Source organism: Urocitellus parryii, chromosome 4 (assembly GCF_045843805.1).
Source record: "Urocitellus parryii isolate mUroPar1 chromosome 4, mUroPar1.hap1, whole genome shotgun sequence".
Classification (NCBI taxonomy): Eukaryota; Metazoa; Chordata; class Mammalia; order Rodentia; family Sciuridae; genus Urocitellus; species Urocitellus parryii.
This window is the reverse complement of record NC_135534.1, coordinates 41,464,882-41,488,937: the sequence shown is the minus strand read 5'-3', so window position 1 is coordinate 41,488,937 and position 24,056 is coordinate 41,464,882. Positions and strand designations below refer to the sequence as shown.

Genomic DNA, 24,056 nt, shown 5'->3' with positions numbered 1-24,056 from the left:
AGATTCTATAACTGTCATTGGACAGACAGCAGAATACATCAGAAACTAGAAAGGCAATATGTCAATCAATGGAAGGGAAACTGATGTGATACAGCAATTTGTATACGGGGTAAAAGCGGGAGTTCATAATCCACGTGAATCAACCGTGTAATATGATGTATTAAGAACTATGTAATGTTATGAACGTCCAATAAAAAAAAAAATACAAAAAAAAAAAAAGAAACCATAAAAAAAAAAAAAAGATTCTATAACTGCATTTTTGCTATATGACAGATTTTCAGCTTGGTACTTTGTTAGTCCTTTTGAAACAGATGATAAATAATGTTGGGATCTATGTATTTGAATGCATTTATTCCCCTACATTTTAGACTATGTAATATATAATAGCTTTTGGATCAAACAGAATGGTTGATGGCTTCTTGCTGTTCATGAGGTTTGCCTTTCCTCATTGTGTCAAGGTATCTGCATATGAGCATATGTGTACATATTGTCAAATCTCCATTTCAGCAAGGAACTGCTGCTCTACAAGGAAAAGGAATGTAGCCATCATATCTCTGTTTTCACTGTTACTATTCAAGTAGTGAAATTTTATGTTAGTATTAATTACTCTTGTGATAGTAAATGTGACAGTAAAAGGAAAGCCAAGAGATAAGAGATACAAGAAAGTATAGTTGACACTGGGAACATGATTAAAATGTGAGGGCTTTTTGGCAAGGTTTTGTATGATTTGATTTCTTCATACGAACAGTCATATGATACAGAATAGGATTCCTCAAAGTCAGCAGTATTGAAATATTGGAGGAAATATTTCTTTGTTAAGGATTTGCTGTGTGCTTTAGGATATTTTGTAGCATCCCTGGTCCTTATCCACTAGATGACAGTATAGCACACAAACCCCTTTCCTCCAGTTGTGAGAACTAAAAATGTCTCCAGAAATTGCTAAATGTCTCATGGGCTAAGAACCATGGCTACAAAAGCACACTACGATAATTATGTATAAAAAATAACTCTTTGTATTTTTAATTAGTTTAAGGTTTGTAATGACTGGAGAAAAATCTTGGACGATGGCCAGTGAATTGCTGAGAAGTTCAATCAATCCATTCATTTCTTTGCTCATTCATGTAGTTGGGAGAGGCAGTATCAGTTATTAGTGGTCTGAGTTTGGACCCCAGCAAATTCACTGATACAGCTGAATTCAGCAGATATTCTCAATATCTCTCATTCCTTGCCAATGAACTGACTTTTCCAGTTTTTTGTTGCAGCTGTGTGGACGTAGGACTGTACTGGCCAACAAGCTCTGAGGGGCGATCTGAAAGGAAGCCATAACAAGCACTACTCCTTTCCAAATTCTTTCTACCTTAATCTCTGACATGATGCCTTCAGCTTGTAGTGCCCATCTTCTGAGCATGTAACTGAAGGTCAATCACGGCTGCTACACACTAAATTCTGTGATTAAATAACATCTCTAAGTTCCATGTTCTTTATGTCAAATGGAGATAATCATTGTATGTTCTCTATAAAACTAGTGGGAAATTAAATGAGATTCTGTACTAAAAGTCCCTAGCATAGTGTTTGCCAATTTGCTCAATAATTATTGGTTATAATTTAGTGTATGGTTTTAATTCCTGCTGTGTGCCAGGACTGTGATAGTGACAAGGGGAATAATGGTGGTTTACCTGTTGCTTTTCCAAGTACATTAGAATTATAATGGAAAATTTTTAATAAAGGTATATAAAGTATTTCAATTACTATTTTGATAGAGGAAATTATGGGGTCACACTAAGCGCCATTTTCATTGGTATTGACACTAACTTGATGCAGGTGATTTTAGGGAATCAGTAGTCAATAATTAATTAGCTGAAGCAAAAAGAGTTCATTTGTTGGTAGTATGATGTCCCCTAGATTTACATAAATATATGTAATTTTATTCTTTGAAATTAATTAGCAGAAAAGAAATATTTCTACCTCTGAATGCTGACAGACTTGTAAAATAAGAGGAACTTTAGAGTGAAGGTTCATTTTATAACACATTAATTATGCCAAAGTGTTTTTTCTAACTTGACATGATACATAGACACAGCACTCAGAGTTCATTCTGGAAGACCTTATAAAATGATGAAATATTTGGCAAGCCAGTTTTCTTTGTGCATCTTACTTTTCTCCTCTCTTAATTGGGTTACGCATATGCTTCCAACTCTTTCGACCTGACTTCATGTCAAAGAGGATGTCAGGATGCCCCCCCCCCCGCACATCAGTGGTGCATTCTGGGAAGGTAAAAATGTAAATCTGGTTGGGAAATGAGATGAGGTCATAGAAATACTCTAAGAAATGCTCTATCAGGGACACAGCCCCTCACTCTATCATTCCTGTTTAGTTTGGACAGTTTCAATCACTTCTACAATGGCCTTCTATATCTATTATTTTCCTTTCTATCAGTCACTATGATGAACCTAGAATCAATTGATTTTTTAATGTATAAGTATGCTATTTCTCACCTCTGAGTGTTTAAAAGGTATTGAATTAAATTTATTGACCAGAATTCTTCAAAGGCCCTACAAGGCTTCTGACTGGCTCACTGGGCTCTTTGGATGACAAGGTCCCCTCTGTTTTATTCACCACCATTGCATACACTTTTATACCATCTTCAGTGAAGAGCAACTCACACAAAAGTCTTATCATAACTCAATTCCAATGGCTGGAGAGCTTTTCTTTGCCTGCATCTACTACCAACTTCCTTTGCTAAAATAACACATTTTTTAAGTCTTAGCACAAAAAAGATTCATCATTCAGGCAGCCCTCTTGGACTTTAGTACATTGTCAGTTTTCCTTTGAACACATTTGGGTTGCATATAATTGCATGCAATGGAAAGTCCTGCTGACTGTGGCTTCAATGATGCAGTAACTTGAAATTCATATATCAGACATTGCTACCATTTATTCACTGACATACTGATCCATTAAGGGAGAAGGCTTTTCTATTGTCTCTTCCACCACCCTTAATGTGTTGTCCTTGTGTTCACATTTTCACATTTATGCTCACAAGATGAACACTGCAAGCTAGAAGCATCACATCTGAGTTTAAGGCAAGAAGAAGACAGTAAGGAGTAGTGCTTGTCATGGCTTCCTTTGAAACTTCTCAGAGCTTGTTGGCCAGTACAGTCCTCATGGCCACCCAGCTACAACAAAAAGTGAATAGGCTGTTTTTCCCTGCCTCTAAAGCAGTGGCAAAAATAGATATAAAGGATTTGAATAGCTGTCACATCTGTGAACCCAAATTGGATTACAAAACACGTTTTTTTTGATCTCTTAGTTTTCATCTTTAATGGCATCAATTACACTTGTACTTACCTGTTCACCCAATAGTTTCTAAACCTCCACGAAGGCAGGGAAACATTAGATTTATTCTGTATGATGAGCCCAGTGGTTAATACACTGTTTGTGTGATAGCTGTTGCTTAGTAAATATCTTTTGAAAACATGAATGAAGCATACGAAGACCCTAATTTTAGCTTTATGGAGAGTTCTAGGTTAGACTCCTTGCTTTTAAAAAGTGACTTATTTTTTCTTCTTCAACTCTTCAAGAGACAAATTAATTGTAAAATTAATTTTTATAATTAATTTTTATAAATTAATTATAAAAATAAATTAATTATAAAAGAATTATTTTTAAAAAATTGCAGGTGAATGATTCAACAAAGGGACAAGCAGCATCTAATTTATATATAAGATGGTATGAAAACCAGGAAGTAAATTTTGAAAAATTTCCTTGTACCATCAGGAAGAACATACTTTATTTGGAAAAAAAGTGATTCTGTTCAGGAAAGTTTGTCCAATGCTATAAAATAGGCATGTATGGGGAAGACAGTTGAAGAGTTGTGTTCAGGCCCTCTTTTAAAGAATCTAGAATGTGTGTGTAAAAATGTTCCAGTGAAGGACAAGCTCAGCCTTATAGCAGTGTATACAGAGAATCTACAAATAATGGCATTATCAATTGGAATTGATTATACAGGAAAGAGAACAGTTTCTGATAATAGGTGACAGGAGTTAGAAGGTATGGAATGGATTTGAGAGAAACTGAAGCATATTGGGTCTGCTGATTGCTTAGCTTTGATTGGTATTGCAGCTTATCTGTCTTATTTTCAGCTTGTTCTTCCCTTCTCTTGCTCCCCCATGTCTGGAGACATCCCTCAAGAATCTTCCTTTATTTCAAATTTCAATTTCCTCTAGCTCATCTCCAAAAACAAACTTTTTAAAATCCTAGGATCTCATAAATCAGGGCTAGAAGTAATTTCAGTGTAAAGAGTTGAAACACTATCCTCATAATATTAGGATGTCTCATATGAGGCCAATTAAAGATCAGGATGGGATAGATAACTTATGCATTTACTCGAAGGGGAGGGTACAACAGAAAAATGCAGGGTATTCCTGTCCCTGAACCCAAGCCTCAGCAATTTTCATCTCTTTTATAGACACTATAAGAATGTTCAATCTACCCTCAAGCCTTGACTTTGCTATGGATGGTCTAAAGGATGCTTTATCTAATAGAAAACTAGTCATGACAATCCTTTGCTTAAAGCTTGTCAGTGACCCTTGTTAGCCGTGTGCATAAGGAGACATTTGAAATCATCCTACATATACCACTATCTATTTCAGCAGTCTTGCCTCCTGACAAATCTCTCCCAGACCCTCACATTCTTGCTGTGTCAATAGTAAGTGACTCAATATGATGTATAGACCCTGCTGCTTTACATTTTTGTCCTCTACACATCTTTTCCTTGAGCCTGGGATTCCTTTCTGCCCTTTCTTGATCTATCAAAATTCGAATTTTCTTTGAAACAGATCATTTCCTTCAAGAAACTTTCACAAGACCCCTGCCTCTCATGACTAGGCTGATGGTATTTCTGGAATGCTTGCATAGAATCCTTTGCATAACTTTATTATAGTGAGCATGACAAAGGTATATGGGAAATGTTAAAAATGATGTGTTAATCAAGAGAAATGTACAAGAAGAGAAAGTTAGTTTTTGTTTCAGAGAATTGAAGAAAATTGTAAACAAAGCAGCTTAAACATGGATTTCTGGGGAGAAATAAAAATACCAGGGAACATAGATAATGACAAAACTTCTACAAAGTTGAAAAAATTCTAGTAGAAATAGCTGCTCTCAAAATCAAATGTAGAGAAAAGGCAGATGGATTGGGCAAAATTAAATCTCTTTCCTGAAGACCTCATAGGGCTTGTGAGAGACAGAGAGGAAAGGTGGTGGGTTTGAGATTTAAGAATGAGTAGTTGGTGCATAATGTGAAACCATAGAGCACTAAAAAAGATAAAAGAGGGGAAAAGGCCTTCTTTAAATGGAAACTAGTCAGAGGAAGAGAAGTAAGCACATTAGGTGCTGATGTCACATGACCAGGTAGCTATAGATGGATAGCACGTCTCAGCCTGCTGATCTCAGTGCCGAGATCTTGCAGACTGACAATGACTTTTCAGAGCTACTAGGCCAAAGATGGGATATCTACTTCCATAATAATATGCAACAATAATGTTATTTATAAAAGGAGAAAACAATGATCTTAGTTTAGGGAAACCACTAATGTGACTAACATTAATTATAAAAGTTTTGTTTTGATTTTGTTACATGAGCGGGCTAGCTAGTAAGGGTCACGAATCACAAAGTAGCAGGAAAGAGCTTTGTGTAGCTTTAAAAGACATTAGAGCAAAGGAAAAGGACATTTAAGAAAGAACGGAATTGGAGTGAGTCCCACCATTGTTGTCTTTGCTTCCCTAGACCTGCACTAAGATGAGGAGATGGCTTCATGCTGCCAGCAGTGATGACATTTCTAGTAGCAAGTAGGGATGGATCTGCATATGAGGCCCTAGAGTTGACAGACACATTACCAGAGGTTCAGCCAAATTCAAAGTAAATAATTAGGGAATATAAGATTTGTCAAAGATGAGTGACTTTTGGTGCTTCTTTTACACCCTTCTTTTAATGTAGAATGAAAGGGACTGGAAAGCATTATCAGAAAACCCAAAGATTCTTATCAACATAGAGATGGCTCCTGAAATATCTGAAATATATGTACAAGCAGGAAGGTATCATTGCATGTAGTAGGTTGTTGGAGAGAGAAAAAGAAGCAGCCTGTGAATATGTATTTGAGGATTTGCACCATGAATTTAATCAAAAGAAAATACATATCATTTGAAAGAGGTGGAGTAAACAAAGAGAAAGTAGTTTCAGTGTGCTGACCAGGCTCTAAGTAGACAATAACAAAATCTCTCTTAACAGTAGTTGAAACCTCTGTAACAGTAGTAGGGAATGGGAAATGAATGTATATGTATTTCTAATAGATGGGATAAATTTATATAAATTATTTGTCTGGCTACCTATGTGTATAAAATATGTTCATACATATCTGTACACACATGAAAGAATTAAGAAAATCATGGGGAAAATTATAGACATGACAGCATGGACATATAAAATAATGGAGATACAGAAATAGAAGATGAACTGGTAAAAAGTTTAGCATGAACTATGAACTATGAAAGGAAAAGTTACTATAATTTTTGAAGGCAAAAGTAAATTTAAGAGCAAAGAAAGTAAACAGGGGAGATTTGGGAGTTTATGTCTGTAAATGGGAAGGTTCAGCAAACAATTTCTGGTCTCAATATCCAAGAGCACACAGTGGCTTGCATGAACAGTTCCTGTTTTATCCTCCCTGAGGGGACCTCTCAGTGGTCCATGGGACAGCAGACTCCTTTATAAGTCAGCATGTGACCAGCCCTGAAGCAAGAGTGGGTGGTAGGGTCAGTGATGGATTCTTTAATTCTTTTGGAATTTAATACATCTTTAAAAAAGACTGAGCAATTTGGAGTGAACTCCCAGCTTCACTTGTTCATACTGAAAAATGAACTGTGAGATTTGACAGGCTTGAATTCAAAATATGTCAAACTATTTAAAAGATGTAGCAAATATTATAGCTGTGCAGAGAATGAAAACAAAAGATTAAAAAATCACATAGACAAAAGTGATTTAATATACATAGATAAATTTTGAGGCTGGTTTATAATTTTCTTCTGTGCTCTTGAATTCTTTAAATAGCATGAGCCAGGTGCAGTGTGCATGCCTGTAATCCCAGTGGCTCAGGAGGCTGAGGCAGAAGGATTGCAAGTTTGAGGCTAGCCTCAGCAATTTGGTGAGGCTGTAAGCAACTGAGACCCTGTTGCAAGATACAAAGATAAATAAATAAAAAGGGTTGGGGATGTTGCTCAGTGGTTAAATACCCCTGGGCTTAATCCTTGGTACAAATTAATTAATTAATTAATTAAATAGCTAGCATGAAAACTGATAATTAAATATTTTAACAAATTCACCAGTTACTGTTTTTCTGGGCTAAAAACTGACTAAAAACAGTTTATAGGAAGAAGAAAACATTTCATATTAGGTGTGTGGAACAGTTAGGATGCAAGGAATGCTGTGATCAAGCTCTGGAAAGTGTGGAGAGAAATGGGAAGAGCCAAGAATCATGATTTTGGAAAGAAGGTTTCTGGAAGAGAAATATTGAAGTGCATAGTTATTTCTAGTCAAATATGTCTTATGAAAAAGGGGAGGATAAAACAAGAAAAATCAATATAGATATCCAAGCTATGAATTGTCAAGTTTGTATTAGGGACTTTTCTGAGGATATTATGATGGTTTTGTTCAAATTTTCATGTAAAAATTGAAAGAAATAATGAGAAAATAATTTTTGAAAAGAAACTTTGTAAAACTTTTGTAAGTATAAAGTATTCTTGAAATGTTAATTTGAGATTAAGTGGCTATGTTGTGCGTTAGCTCTGAATACTATTCCATTAGCTGCTGCTCCTCAAGTGAGTTAAAGAGGAGGATATCATTGATTTGATAGTGCTTTCAGGTAAAATTACATTTTTATAAATTGAAGTGTCTGAGAGCCTGCCAGCTACTCTATAAAAGAAGAATAAGGTTTTCATAGTAATGAAGCAATTTTCTCAGTAAAAATTTTTTTCCTAAGTGGAAGTTTTTTAAATTCTAATTTTCTGGGTTTTTTTTTTTTGGTTTTGTTTTGTTTTCTTAAGAAGAAAAGGTAGGTATTTTAATTTTAATTTTTTATAAAAATAAATATATGTATTTAATAAAGTGGTGCTATAAGACTTTCCACAAAAGACAACAAACCTGTTCTACTTCTTCCTACCTCTTCCAACTCTTTCCACTGAATTGTTTCCAGAGGCATCTGGGTTCTGGTGTTATTGTGTCTTTTCATGTATTCATCTAAGTTTCTATATTATATAAGTCTGTCTACCTTAGTTTTTCAGTTTTAGACATTTTCTATGGTATAGTCATAAACTCAAGAGTATCAGGAGCAGAAAGAGGATGACTTACCATTCTGGCTCTCCCTCACCCAGCTCACACGCACACTTCCTGTCTTCCTCTCTACTGGAGATCATCACCCTTGCCACAGTGTTGGTCAATTCACTGTTCAATATTTACTTTATAATAAATCAGATATTACAGGGTACCATGATTACTTTGCCATTTTGAAACAATTTTTCTTTTCCTGGAAATTAATAATGTCTAATTTTGTTGTTGTAAGTATGTCCTAAGTTATCCTAAGAAGACTTTACCAGATCTCCTTAGAGAATGGTAAAACCTATCATAATAATGTCACATTTAAACAGCACTGTTAATTTATTGGTTTCATTTGTAGCCTCCCTACATGTCTTCCACTCCCTGGGTCAGTGTCACAGTGTCATGCTGAATCTTCTTTAGCTTGTTTTTCTGTGGAGTCCCCTATTTTTTGTATTACAGTTTTTGTGGACTATATATCAATGTGGCTATCTCAGAGCACTTGAAGAGCACAGTTGTAGGAAACACATCAGAAAATTATCAAAACTCTAGACCATGTAGGTACTATAGACTTTTTTTTGGGGGGGGGGGATTCTGCAATTTAATCTCAGTGAAATGGGGAACCATACAGGGTTTGGATAGAATTTTGGCATTAAGTGACATCTATTTTTAACAAGATTTCCTGGTTGCTTTGTTAAGAACATACTGAGGAACAAGTATTTGAAGACTAATTTGAAAGTTATCATGATAATCCATGTAAAATGAGGGAACTTTGGAATCTGGAGGTTGCAGTGGAGATGATAAGAACAGATGGGATTCTAGATGTATTTTTCCTCTTGACAGTCGACTGTGAAAAACTTTCAAACATACAAATTTAATACCCATACAAATATCATCTGGGTTCTTCAATGAACATTTTGCTATATTTGCTTTATTTTACATCTCCCCATCCTAAGCCCATGTGTGGAATATCTCCTTCACGTTTTGCAAATATAAACCGTTATTCTCCTGCCGTGATGATGCCGTCACTGGCAGAGTGAAAAGGTCAGTGGCACAATAAATCAGTAGATGGGCATAACAATTCTGGGGCTAGACAGTCCTTATGCTGATTTTCATCCTATTTTTCTTTTCTTTAGCTGCATTTCTTTCTTCGTCTGATGCAGGGAACTGGTGATTCTAAAATCTAAATTTTCTCAGGTTTCCAGGCATGATTTGGCTGGCTTATTTGGAAACAATTGCACTTTAGGCTTTTAGCTCCACCTCTCTCAACCCTAGTCCATCACAATTCATTTGTTTTTTCGCTTCCAAAAAAATGTGTTGATCCATTCTCTCAATTTTTCTTTGTTCTGTGTCTTTATGACATTTTATCCCCTGCCTTTCATGTGGGTCTTTGGAAGGAAGGACACTCATTGCTCAAATATTTTGTCAGTGTCAAGAGTTGAAATATCTAATTTTTCATTTCCATTGATCTATCAATATGTTAAAAATACATTGAAATCAGTGGCAAAGTAGTAGTTTGGGGGAATATCTGAGTCACATACTGTTGTTACCATTTAGGACCCAGGAGAACATTGTTGTGCATCACCACCATGAAATGTCAACCTTTGACTCTTCCATTGTTTGTTCTGGTCTGTTGGATTTTGGGCAGGGATTAGAAAAGACAACAGAGTTCAGATTGAACCAAAAAAAAACATGACCCTGCTTGATTATTTGAGGGGATGGTCCCTGCATCTCAATCTCAGTTCCCCTTCTTTAACAGACTTTATATTTTTGCTGTGGATGAATTTTTGTTTCATTCCAGTATAGATGGGCTACATATCCTTCCTGAAGACAGCTCTATCTTCCAGCAGCAGCTCCTGCTGTTGCCATGAGGTACACAATGATTTTTACCCCTTTGCTTTCACTTTGCTGACTGTCCTATAAAATATTTATTATGATTTTTGTCACTCCTTCTGAAACTGTGCCATACAGAGGTAATTAGATTGCAGTTAAGCTTTCTTAATTTCATTTGGTGCAGAGCTGGGAAAACATAACAAGCAGATGAGAACTGACAGGAGGTGGCATTAAGTGCTCCTACATATATTTCTAAGCAATTGCAAGTGGAACTTCCTGCCAGTCCACCATTACATGTCATCTGTTTGGTATTCTTCTCATGTTTGCTTCCAGAAAGAAGATACTGGAGTCATTTGTCTCCATAATGAGTCTTAGAAGATAACTTTCTCTCCCAGAGGGAGATGACCAGGCCAGGATCCGCCCCCCCCCATCACCCCCCCATCCACCCCCCCCCACCTGCCTTTTTTTCTTTCTTTCCTTCTTTCTGTTTTAATCTCCAGATCCAGTAGTCAGAATATTTCTGACTCAAGGCCCTATTCAGGTTGGGGAATTGACTCACTATTTATGGTACTATAGTAATTCACCATTCAAAGGTCCACTTGGGAATGACATCCTCCCAATGTCTGATTTACTATTTAAGACAGTGAACCACACAACTGCGCATCAGAAGAAGTAGAAGCCCTTGAGCCATCCACTTCATCTCTCTGAGGATCCAGTTCTCCATCTAGATAATGGAAGCAATAATGCTATGTTTTCAAACTACTGAGTAATTGTGATTACAAAACAAGATGAAATAAGTACTTTTCAGATTGTCAAGGCCTTTATATGGTTCCATTTTGCAATGCAGGGCCCAGGAAAAGCTTCCTGGGTGCACCAAACTTTCAACAGTTTTCTATGAGTAAAATAATGAGGTTCAAACTCAAGCCAAATCTTTCAATCATGTATTAAGTCACTGTTTTTGTTCTGGGCTTGGGTTACAATCACAGTTGGGCAATATGATCAGTGGAGACATCATAAGATGTCTTCCTAAAATCAAGAGGTATTGCCCAGGAAAAGAGTTCAGATAAGATTTAGGAGACTGTAAACCCTTGGCAAAGCCCCCTTAAGGTGTACATTTCATGGTAATGAGCATTTTCTTTGAATTCTGAGAGACTCGGGGTCAAATATAAACTTTGCTGCTTTCTAGCTTAGGTAACTTTGGGCAGTTAACCTCACTGTGCTGTTTTCTCATATGCAAATGTGGACAATAATGTAAACCACTCAGAGTTGCTCTAAGGATTAAATGAGATGCAGTCTGTAAGAATTCTGTCATAATCAGGAGTAGCAGGAGTAGCAGAACCACATCAATGTTGTTATTTATAAACAGAATAAAAATATCAGGCTACTATTGAGAGTTCTAGGAATTGTTGCTCCATGTTTACACATATTCATATCTTTGTCCTGGCAAATCTAGGATTTATGAATTACTGGAGCCATATCTCTTAAAAAACTTAGGTACAAAGAAAGTAAATATTATATTTATACAACAAGCTAGAGGTAGCTAACACTAATTCTAAAGATTAAACTAGTGTTCTCATTACTGCCATGCTGTTCATCTTTCTGAAGTTTTATTGAAGAAAAGGGGATAGTAAACTAATGCATTGTTTACTGTTAGGAAGTTTAAATGAGATAATAAACATGAAAAATATATGTAAACAATAAAGTGCTAATTATAGAAGTTTGGACTTAATTAACCATTTGTAATCTCACATAGCTAGAGGTTGAAATGAACCTCTGGCAAGGAAGCCTACAAATGTTTGCCTTGTTAACAGGTGATCTTATCACTTATCTGGAAATACTGGTTTCAAGCTTTCAACATGGAAACTCTCCATGAACACCTGTGCTCTCATTCCTCCATGTGTCAGGTACCTTAGGAAAATAGCTGAATTCCCCATTGCCTGATTTTGAGCATCTGCCATTTCACAATATTATTAGGCAATGACAGCGTGTGTTGTTCTATAAATTAATTTAACACTCTTCCTCTGGAGAGCAGATGACTGCATTCTAAAAACAATATTTTTGCTCAAGTTATGATGGCTTGTAAAAACACACAGTGAATGGAGCTGGTGAGGAGGTGTTAGAAGCACATGATATCCCAAGGGGCTGAGCTGAGCTAAATTTAGGTGGGCTGTTGTCTCCTCTAGGCAGCCAGTGTTGAATATGGTTGCCTCATTGCAGTGGAGAGCAGGAAAAAGACTGGGCAGAAATATGTGCCTCTGTGGTCCATTGAGTGGGGAAAGGCTTAAGGAGAGCAAGTGCTGTGCTAAGTGACCCCAACACTTAAGCACTCAGAGGCAGAAAAGGGGGTGTGAAAATTTAATGAAGCAATTTATTCCTCCTATAACCAATTTTTCTAAAAAAAATGCATTTCTGTTATAAAAAGGATTTGTGAGGGAAGATCATGAAGAAAATGCACTTGATTAACGCTGCATTGTGTTATGATTTTTAAAAATTTCTCATTCTTTCTTCACTTTCTTCTTTTTGTCTCTTCATTCACCATATAAATCTCCCCTTTCCCCTATGGTTCCCGTTATCACTTTGTTCTCTATTTCTCTCAAAGAAATTCTCCAAGTACAGATTGATGTGATTTATTTAGAGCTCTTCTTTCTAAATTAGCACAGAAATCATTTCACCCTCCCCTATCTTTTCTCTCTTTTTAAAAAATTAAAGTATATATAATATTGTTTACTTTAAACATTATGTTGTGCAAAAAATATTTACAACTTAACTGAGAATCTTTAACCATTTTTAGTTCTTTTTAGCTACAAATAGCATTTGGAATCATTTTGACATAGTTACAAAATCATGGAATATAATTTTCTCTATATCAGTCCACAACACTTCCCCTTTTCCTCTTCTCCTCTCTCCCCACTGGTCCCTTCCCTCTACTGATCTTTCTGCTATTTACCTATCTTCTCTCTTCCCATTAACAATACAGAAAGATTGCAAACAGGTATTGAAGATTGGATGTAGATGTAGTAAGGATTAATCTTGTTTGTGCATTTAATAAGAATTTATACATTTGACATTCATTTAAAAAGCATTCAATAAGCATTGCATACTTGATACTTGTGCAAGGACCCCTAGGTTATAAAATTAGCAAGGAACTAAAATTGCCTGGCACTCAAAAAATATTCATTGAATGACCAAAAGAAGTGATTCTCTTTAATTCACCTGGTCAATGTGCAACGAGTATCTGCATGTAGAAAGGCATGAAACTTTGTGGTAATTCTGAGTTCAGAATATCTGTAGGGTGGGTTATTGGAGAGTGATATTGTCTCTGAGTCCCAAAGACAAGTAGGACCCAGAAGAACTGAAACTTTGACTGTACAACCTGTACAGTCAGATATAGTAACTCTGACATAGTAAGAGAAAAAAAAATGTGGTAAAGGAAAGCCAGACATGGTGGTGCATACCTGTAATTGTAAGGAAAAATAATAAGGGAGACAGAGAGACAAGGTGAAGAGGCATGAAAGAAAGATGGAAGAATGGCAGAGAGGCCAAGCTGCCAAGCTTTATTTATATCAATAGGTTACATTAGGTCATTAGTATTAGTACATTATTGTTTAGAGTAACAGTAAGGTTACTTAGTTTGTAGTTACATTCACAGTTACAATATGCAATGTCAGGAGCTTTGTTCAGCTCTTAAGAAAATCCATTGTATAAAGTTACTATTTATAACAGATTTAGTTTCAATGAAATATTGTGGTTTTCTAACAAGAGAGTTCCTATATTCCCAGGAGCTACGTGCCTGAGATGAAGGTCTAAGTTGATAAGACTAACCCAACACAGATCTTCCTCATGAAGGATATGGCTACAGCAGCCAGGTATCCCTTGTCTTTGCACAGAAACTTCTTAGCAGCCAAGAATTCTGTGCCTTTGCCCAGAAACTTCTTAGTCACCAGAATTGTCACAAGAAGTGTATCAGGGACCCCAATCCCAAACACAGACCCCCTACATGTAATCCCAGTGACTTGGGAGGCTGAGGCAGGGGGGTCACTAATTCAACACCTGTCTCAGCAATTTAATGAGACCCTAATCCACTTAGTGAGACCCTATCTCAAAATAAAATATAACAAGGTATTAGGATAAAAATTTAAAAAGCTCAGTGGTGAACTGACATTGGGCTTAAGGAAAATGTGTTAAAGTAAAAATGGTAGCTGGACTATAAAGTTCTTTGTGTGCCAGATTAATCATTCTTATGGCAAAGGGGGTAGCTGACAGAGATAAAAAAGGGGATTCTGGAATTTCTAGAAAAATGTCCAACTTATATATATTTCTGCCTATCCAGGGGCTACTGGTTCTGCCTCTCTACCACCACTGCTTTCTCAGAATCCCAGAATCTTTGCCTCACTGCTTGTTTGTTGTTCCAGTGAGAATTTAATGAATCATAGTGCTCCGGGAGGCTGAAAATGTCTGAGAAATACTGTAGACAATGGAGAAACCATGTGCAGGTTTTTAAGGTTTTTAAGTAAGGCAGTATAACCAGATTCTCCTTCTAGAAACATCACTTATTGTGGTCCTAGAGGGTGGATTAGATTAGTGCAGTGTGAGTCTGTGAGCATCCTGCTGAAAGGCTTCCAGGGGGTCTGGTCATTTTTACAACCTTGGAAGTTTCCATAACATTGGTGTTCAGAGCATGCAACAGATATTCTCTCCACCCTTGATTTTTAAAGCCACCAACACAAGATTAGTGTCAGAATGAAATGGATTTGTCAAGTGTTATCCTGAGAGGGTGATGATACCTGAAACCTCTCACAGGAATTATGGTTTGGGACAGACAAAGCACATTTAGGCAGATCTCTGCTGAGGGGTTAATTAAATAAAGCTTTCAAATATGAAATTCTGCTCACACAAAAGATACACTCTGTTAGGTGTTGTTTACTTCTGTGGTTGGTGTTTTTGCTTGTTTGTTATAAAGCTAAGCTGTACATAGAATGGGTCTCCTTAAAGCAAGGACATTACCAATGAATCCATAATACTTTTTCAACTCTCTTATGAGATCTTTTCCTTTCATTTAGTAAAGCCTATAATTTTCTGTGATCTATGTATATATAGGCTTTTCCCTCTTAATGAAAAGTGAGATGATATATTTCAGCTTCTAAACACTAATTAATGTCTCTAAGAACAAGAAAAAGACATTCTACTTCTCACTTAGGCTCTAAATACCTGCATATAATGTGATTCCAGTCTGCCTCTCCAAGCTACATAATTAGAAAGAAAAAAATGTCTCCCTTCTGAAATCTTGTTACCACATGTCGTTAGAGCTGAGCACTGGGCCCCTTGATACAGCAGTAACCTCCAAGGATTTTCAGGAAGCTGTTGATTGATCATTTTTACAACCTTGGACGTTTCCATTATGTTCTAAGTTTACATGTGAGAATTAACTTATTTCCTTTCAACCCATTTTTTCCCCTTTAGAATAGATATCTGGATGAGCTACAGCATTTAGTTGGCTATGAGATTGTCTGTTACCTGATAAATTTAGGAAAATCAGATTAAAAAGTGGTGCTAGAAAGCAGGCATTAGGGACACACACTGTAGTCTGACAATTCAGTGAACAGAGATGGTGACTCATCTGACACGCCATAAACCATGGCTGGGTCGATAGATGAGTGATTTACCCACTCTGAAATAATGGATTGATTTTTCAGAATAATAATTCTGGGAATGATATAGGTTTTTTGGTAGCAAAGCTGTGTTCTACACTGGGAATAAAGGAAATGAGATTTCTGGCCTGGCTTTGGTGAACACCTGCCTGTCCCCCTCTCTGCCTGTTTGGACACCTGTGAAGGCAGAGCACTGCCAGTGACCTCAGTGTTTTTTATTCTCTTTTGCTCTATAGATCTTTGTTTCCTTTTGTCCTCTTTGTTTCTGGCACATAGTCAGTGCTCTTATTACATCACTGTGTATCATCTCAGGAATATGGATGGTCCCCTGTACTGCCATGCAGGAAGAGGCCTCCTAAGAAAGCAAGACTTTCCTAAGCATTTTATTTTGATCTTGATAAAAATGAAAGTATTTTGTCCATTCCTGAGAGAAATTACTTAAAAACAGAAACACATCTTTAAGGTATAGCAATTCTTTTCTTGTTTGTTTTTTAATGGTTCTTTTTAGTTATATATGACAGTAGAATCCATTTTGACAGAACTATGCAAATATGGAATATATCTTATTCTAATTAGGCCCCCATTCTTGGGAATGTACATGATGGTTGGGATTCACTGTGCTGTATGCATGTACATATATAGGAAAATTATGTCAGATTCATTCCACTGTTTTTCCTTTTCCTATCCTCCTGCCCTTTCCTTCATTCCCCTTTGGCAAATCTACTGAACTTCTGTTCTTTCCTCCCCAACTTATTGTGGGTTAGCATCCACATATCAGCAAAAATATTCGACCTTTGTGTTTTGATGATGGATTTTGGGCACAGAATGTGTGTCACCCAGAGATGTGAAAAGAGAAAATGTGTGCAGTGTTTGCAATGGTTCAGACATGGTTATAGAACTTCAAGAAGGCCATTGGGAGAAACATCGAGTTTTTGTTACTGTCTTCTGTTTTTCCATTCAGCATTGCAAGTATTCCCTAAACCATTAATGGATCTTCTCCCTTCAGTTAGGACAGAGCCACAGTGAAGAATGAGGCAGATTGTGAAAATGGTAAAGGCCGGTAGGAGCTAATGCGCAAAAACTACCGCTTTGTACCATTCACTGAAGGAGGATATGTGTAGTAACTCTAACCTGTTTTTCTTAAGAACTAATGCAGCAAATAATGACCAAAGATTACAGGCTCAATACATACTCAGTGGACATGGCATTGATGTGATGCTTCCTATCAAAAGGGACTACTTTTTGGAATAAAGAATATAAAAATTTTCAACATTATGAAGCATTAATTTAAAGGAGCAATAAGATGTAGACAGAGCATCAAAGCCTGGTCCTGATGATGCTAACAGGTGACTGGGGGTGATGGCACTCCATCCTGTTACCTACACTTGACACATGTTTATTGCTGAGGTAAACCTGGGCCATGGAATGTTAACCTTCTGAAATTAAATTCAATATTTAGAGTTTATTATGATATAACTCTATAATAATCACTTAACATAAGCACAGTTAGTCTGCTCCATCTACTTACTGCTATTTCTGATATTAGTGAGAGCTTGTCTGTGCTAAATTATCACTGGTAAGTAACTTTAAATGTGTGGGAATGCAAATATAGGGTCTTTGCAGAATAAGTAGGTATTGTTAAGAGAAAAGGACTCTGGTCCCAGTTCTGCCCACTGGTTGCATTGTGTGGTCTTACACAAGTAGCCTAACTTCTAAGATGATGTTTTCCTGACTATGAAATTAGAGTAATACTGACAGCAACACCATGGAACAGGCAAAGAACAGACAATGAAAGTGTAGCTGGAAGGTTGTGTTATATGATGACAGTGTTGACCCTGTCCTGAGTTTATACATGTGAGGTTCCAAAAGTAAGAAATATGTTGTTCTGGTTTTCACAGAGAACACACATTATAAACAGGAACACATAACTCAGTAATTGCAATGTAGGAGGATGATGGTAACAGTGAAATAATATGAATAGCTCAACAAAGAAAGAGTTGCTTATCTGATGAGGGCGATGGTCATGAGAGATTTTTTAGGGGAAGGTGTTTGAATCAGGGGAATGTTGGTAGTCCTGGTTAGTGGGGAAAGCCGAGCAGAAATTACATTTCATTCTTTGGAGCCAGCATACAAAAGCATGAAAAAAAGGAATGTATTATCTGGAATATAGAACTAAAAGAATTCATGGGTCCCAGGAAACAGGAAGACATATAAGGTAGACAAGCTTGGCATGAATAATAATAAATGCAGATAAAGAAACTTGAATCTCTGCCTACAGGAGAGAGGAAACTCATGAAGGTGTTTAGGCAGGAAATGATCAAGTCAAAGAAAAATCTCTTTGGAGACAGTTTACTAAATGGATCAGAAGGGGTAATGTTAGAGTCAGAAACAACTTTATAGTAGCCAAGGGAAAAGATGAGGCATTGAAGGAAATATCAGCAACAGGAATAAAGACCTTGCAAAACATTTAGGGATCAATGAACGTTTGATGTCTATGTAGCTATAGAAGAAACTTGTGCCACCATCCCTATTAGGAAAGGTCTGGGGGGCTTCCTGGTAAAGGACAGTAGCCTGCTGTACTTGTATACTCTGATGCTAAGGTAGAGAGGAGGGCAAGGGTTGTAGTTTGGAGGTCAAGATAGAGGTGAGTTTGCAAATGAAGAGTGGTTAGAATGAAAAAAGCAGTAAAGAAAGGACAGAATCATTCCAAATGCTTTTGTAACAGCAAAACCTGAAAAGGTAAAATAAATGTAACCTATAGAGGAGGTGGAGAAAGAAACCCAATATCTGTATTTGTTATACAGCAAAGAGTCTTGTCATTGGTAGACAAAGAGTAGAAAGTTTCAAGAGAGATGTTGTGAAATGTCATGAGATGTTTTTCTTGACAGATTAATCCAGAAAGATAAGTATTAGGGCCACGCATTAGATTTGACGCATCTGGAAGCTAGATTCTTTTCCTATATCCAGTCATTAAGAAGTAAGGGGTAAAGGCAATGTGCACTGTGTTTTGTACAGTAATTAGGAAGTTAGATGTCAATGTACCGTGGTCATATTTTACTATCAAGAAGCTCGAATGTAAGGAGAAGGTCCAATAGTGAGAGTGTCATTATGAAGGGAATTGAATTTGGTGGAGGACTGAGAAAGTCAAGGAAAAGGATAAATATGGATTCAGATAAATGAGCTGATAGAAAGGGCTGAAAGAAGAAACATTCTTGATCTAGGTGAATTTATCAGTAAACCAACAAGAGTGGGGATGGGTTGAATGTTTGAGAAAGAAAGAATAGGAAATGGAGCTGGATAAAAAACAAAACAAAACAAACAAACAAACAAACAAAAAACCCAAATAAAAGAACCAGATCTAAAATGTCACTAATCCCTAAAATGGATTGAGTTTTTGGAGCAAATCTACAATCTCCATTTTAAACCAGCTGAGGGAGCCCTTCTGCTGGAACTCACTGTAGCAAAAATGTCAAAATGAAAGGGAGGACAGAATTAAGTGTAATGTTGTTTTTAGAGGTGCACATGATTTTAGGTTAAAGAGTAGGAAATGGGGTGGGTGTTGGATTTTTTTTTAAAAGACTGAACACATACTAAAAAGGGGCATGCAATTTAAATCTCTATAATCAGGGATATCAAATCTCTGTGACCTTTTTTATCTTAATCCTGTCCTAGAAGCTTTTTGACAACTGGCTTTCTTAGTAAATTATAGGCTATTGATTAACAAGGTCCAACTGAGCCTGGAGTGACAGACAAGTTCGGTTTCTCGTATATCCAAAGACAGGGTCATGTATCTCTCCAAGGGTTAAGATGTCTGAGTTTTACTATGGAAATTAACAATATCAACCTGAACTCCTTCCAACTCCCAGGAGTAGCCAAAATGAGGCATAAGGGAAGATAATGGATTCTGTAACTGCTCCTCTTCAATATTGAATCAATATTGAAAATACAGAAAATCCATTTTGTTTTTAAGTAGTATGAATAAATATTTGTGTGCATGGATTGCAGTGGCATAGGCCCTTGCTAAATGCTTCATCAGAAGAGCACTCAGAGCTGGGCGTGGTGGCACACACCTGTAATCCCAGCTGCTGCTCTGGAGGCTGAGGGACAAGGATAGCAAGTTCAAAACCAGCCTTAGCAACTTATTGAGGCTCTGTCTCAAAAAAAAAAAAAAAAAATTGAAAAAGGGCTGGGAGTATGGCTCAGGGGTTAAATGCTCCTTGGTACCAAAAAAAGAAAAAGAAAAAAAAAAAAAAGAGCACTCAGTGAAAGGTGTGTTAATGTATGTAATTCTTTTTTTGTTTTTTTTTTTGTTTTTTTTTTTTGGTTGGTTTGTAAGGACCCAAGCTTCAGAGTTAAGAGGAAAGACCAGGAGAAAAATAAAAACTTGTCTTTGAAAATTTGTGAAAATGAAATATAATATTGAGACCGAATGAAAATTTTCCAGAGAAAGAAACCTGATATCTGATTTTAGTATTAACAATGTCCCAATTCTTGAGGTCTTGAATGAAGCAGTATGCAAGTAGACCACATAAAAATGTTTTACAGCAAGTTGTATCTTTTTCTAAAAGGAAAGAATCTAATTTTGTGGTAAAATTTTTTAAAGGTAGGTATAAATTGTGTTGTTTGTTCATTGTTTCAAAATTTGGGAGTGGGAGGATGGCCAGTCTATACCTTTGGAGAAAAATACCTCTGCAGTGATTATGTACAAAACAATCCAAAGGAGACAATCACAGGAAACACTGATTTTTCATAATGAGTAAACAAACCAACCAACCCTTTCCCTCACTTCCCCCTCACACACAAGTCATTCCATCAACAAAGCTTTTAGAGCTCTGGAGAAATGTATGCTTCCTCGAAATGTGGTTCTCATTAAAAGCACTTTCACAGGATGAAGTTAGATGTAAGAAGTCTGAAGTCACTCAGAAATACAGTTATGTCCATTACCCTCCAATTACCAAGGAAGAAAAGTGAACTTAGAAATGTTATAAGAGTGTTTTCTGCTAATCCTCAGCTATGATTCTGGTAAGAATGTTGGCCTGACATCTACAACTGCCATGGGAAGGATGTGGAAGAGGAGGTGGGCAGAAATTTAATTCCTATGTTGTTGATATTCGATATGACTCCACTTTTCAGGGTCCTGCAAATTCACTGAAGAATATGCAAGCACAATATGTGCCTACATGATCAGTATAATCCATGTTGAAAAGTATGTGGGTCACTCCCAGAGTTAATTATTTAAAAACTGTTCTGACTGGTGGATCTTTCTGGTTTGTGAGTCTGTTCACAGTCAAGTCAATTGGGCATATTGCCACAGGCATTGAATGGAGAATGTTTAGAGGCAAATCTTGGATGCAATTAGCAGGGCTGGGAAGTGGCAGAAATTCAGTAATGGATAAAGCGGCTCTTTGGGACAGTGGGAAAAAGGGTCAAAGTGCTGTTTTGAAATAGTCTTTGCAATTTTTGTCCCAGTGTCTAAGTTTTGAAGTAGGCAATAGAGACAAAGAAACTTGTAGGTTCGGGAATATACAGATCAAGTTTTAAAAGCCTTGATGGATTATATATTTTTTAGTTGGAACTGCACTTGTGAAAGCTCTAGATTGGAGTAAGGAAATCTGGATCCTAAGCAAATCATGTAAAAGATAAGATCTTTAGCATCTTCATCTGTAAAACAAAAACAGGGTACCAGAGGCTAGCCAGGAGAGGCAATGTATTGCAAGTTATATCCTGATTTATAAAACCTACTTTATATTGGAGGAATTCTTCTTGACGTACTATTGAATGGCAGTTACAGGCTAAAATAAATTTAAAGAATTCAATTTAGAAGATGTTTTCTAATCTAATCTTATAATAGCTATACATGAGAATAGCCTATAGAATTTTACTCAGTTTAATTATTAAGGTTTTTTATTGCTATCCATCATACTTTAATAGTTTGCATGATATTTAATTTTTAAAACTGCTTCAGGTCAACCACATGAATCAGGATTTTTACAGTGAGGCTATAGACAGATATATAAGATTTCATAAAAATCCTAAACACATGTGCAAAATTTTGTAGACCCAGACATAGAGAAAGGGTGTCCAAGACTTGATTCACTTTCTCAAAAGCTAAATTAAAGTGGTATGAGCACAAGTCATCTCATTCTGGATGGGAGACAGTAAAGTCCAGGTGTTAAGCTAACATATAAAGGAACTCAAAGATACCATGTGTATTCCACAATGACCCCGAAATCCCGTGACCCTCCCCTTCCTGATGCTGCACTGCCTGTGTGTGTCCATAATATTGCAGTAGGAGGGTGGTTACAAAACATTTCTTATTAGATTTTGATATTTGAAGAAACCACTGTCAATTTTTTTGGTTTTCCATGCCAAGTCTCCACGACTCTCACATTTTTATTAGAATAAACCACGTTATTTGTCCCTTTTTAAATCTACAGCTGGGTCTGGAGGTAAGTTGTATTTTGTTTTTGTCTTTTTAAGATGAATTCTGCAGTGATAAGAAAAGCCCAAAGAAAATCATAAATGTTTAATTATTCAAATACACCTTTCCTTGAAGAACTCAAACAATGACTAGGGAATCATCCAATTTCTGTGCATGCATTTTTAGTTCTGTTTTATATCAAGTGTTTGTGTGGTCACATTGTCATTCAAGAGCAGACATTTTCATGGTCTTTCAAATTCTGGTTGAGCAGGAAATAACCCACTAGGAAGAACGGAGCACTAATTTGAGGAAATAGACAGGAGCCAGAGGCAGTGGTGAGAGCTATGATGGACTATCGGTAGCCAGAAAATCGAAGAAGTATACATAGATGCTAGTTCCCCTAGGCAAAGCTGGATGCCGGGGATCTTTACCCAAGAGCCCCTGGCATGGAAAACACAAAGCTTCTTTCATAAACTGTATGCTAACTCAGGCTCTGTGCAATAAGCAGAAAAACAATGGGGCATGAAATGCAAGACAAACAGAAGTACTAATTCCACTAGAACTGAAAGTTGATTTTAGACACTGTAAGAATTCTTGGAATTTAACACTTTTGCTCTTTTTTATTTTTCATTACAGATGCTGCACAACAAACATGTCATGGTTCGTGTGGGAGGAGGATGGGAGACTTTTGCAGGGTATTTGTTGAAACATGACCCCTGCCGAATGCTGCAGATCTCCCGTGTGGATGGCAAGACATCCCCCATCCAGAGTAAATCTCCAACCCTTAAGGACATGAATCCTGATAATTACTTGGTGGTCTCTGCCAACTATAAGGCTAAGAAGGAGATTAAATGAAACTAATTGGTTATGACAAGGAGACTCTCAGAATGGCCTATATCCACTTCTCCAGTGTAGTCAGTTTAGTTTACATGCTCTGAAAACTACTTTGGAAAAAGGCGTAATAGAAAGAAAAAAAAATGTCATCATAATGCAAAATGTTCGAAGAGTAGCACTATTTATTTTCAATGCTTCTGTAGAAAATGACCTATTCAAAGAAATTCTAAACTCAGATTTCAATTAGATGAGTTATAGACAAATTATTATTTGTCAATACGTGAGCATGGTATTTAGAACACAATACTAGGAACACAATTCTAGCTATAGATGCTCAAGAAAAACTTTCAGGAGAAATTATTTAGGATTTGCAGATAAGTCAACAGAAAGTGCCTGCTGTATGTTATGAGTAAAAGCACCCCAGACATTTTTATAATTACAGAATTTTTAAGCTATTTTTTACAAAATAACAATTTGTGTGATAATGTGCTACTAAAAAATACCCAATGACACTATAAGTTCAGAGGACTCAGAACAGTAATACTTTACTGGAAAGGCCAAGTCAGAAAAGTTTACATTCACTTGGAAGATTGCCTTAAAGTTGATCTCTTATTTTTGACCAAATATCTGGGGTACTTTTGGAAGTCTTCAAGACACCCCCTTAGCGAATAGTTTATGATTTCACACACACGTAAGCATACGTCTGTGTTTAGCATGACTTAGTGTAACTCACACACACAAGCTGACATACATTTATATTTTGATGAGTGAATTGTACGAATATTCATTACTTCATGTTATTTTAAAGCATTTTCTTAATTAAACTATATCTAAATCCTACATTGCTATGCTGTCTAGTAAATTCACTGTAGCTAATGATATTACAGACTTATGTATACCCTCATATACCTGGACAGGGCTGTTTTGTACCAATAAACAGCAAAGTATTATCCTCACTG

General features: G+C 36.6%; 1 protein-coding gene across 2 annotated transcripts in view; it reads left to right on the top strand.

Annotated features, from left to right (window-relative positions):
- The window catches only part of Gas2 (growth arrest specific 2), a 125,210-nt gene extending 101,162 nt beyond the window's left edge, over nucleotides 1–24,048 (top strand). For both annotated transcript variants that reach the window (XM_026384115.2, XM_077798162.1), the window contains one exon: nucleotides 22,900–24,048. In XM_026384115.2, the coding sequence (XP_026239900.1) occupies nucleotides 22,900–23,118 (219 nt within the window). In that variant the 3' untranslated portion in view covers nucleotides 23,119–24,048. The remainder of the gene's footprint in view (nucleotides 1–22,899) is intronic.
- Nucleotides 24,049–24,056: the final 8 nt, after the last annotated feature.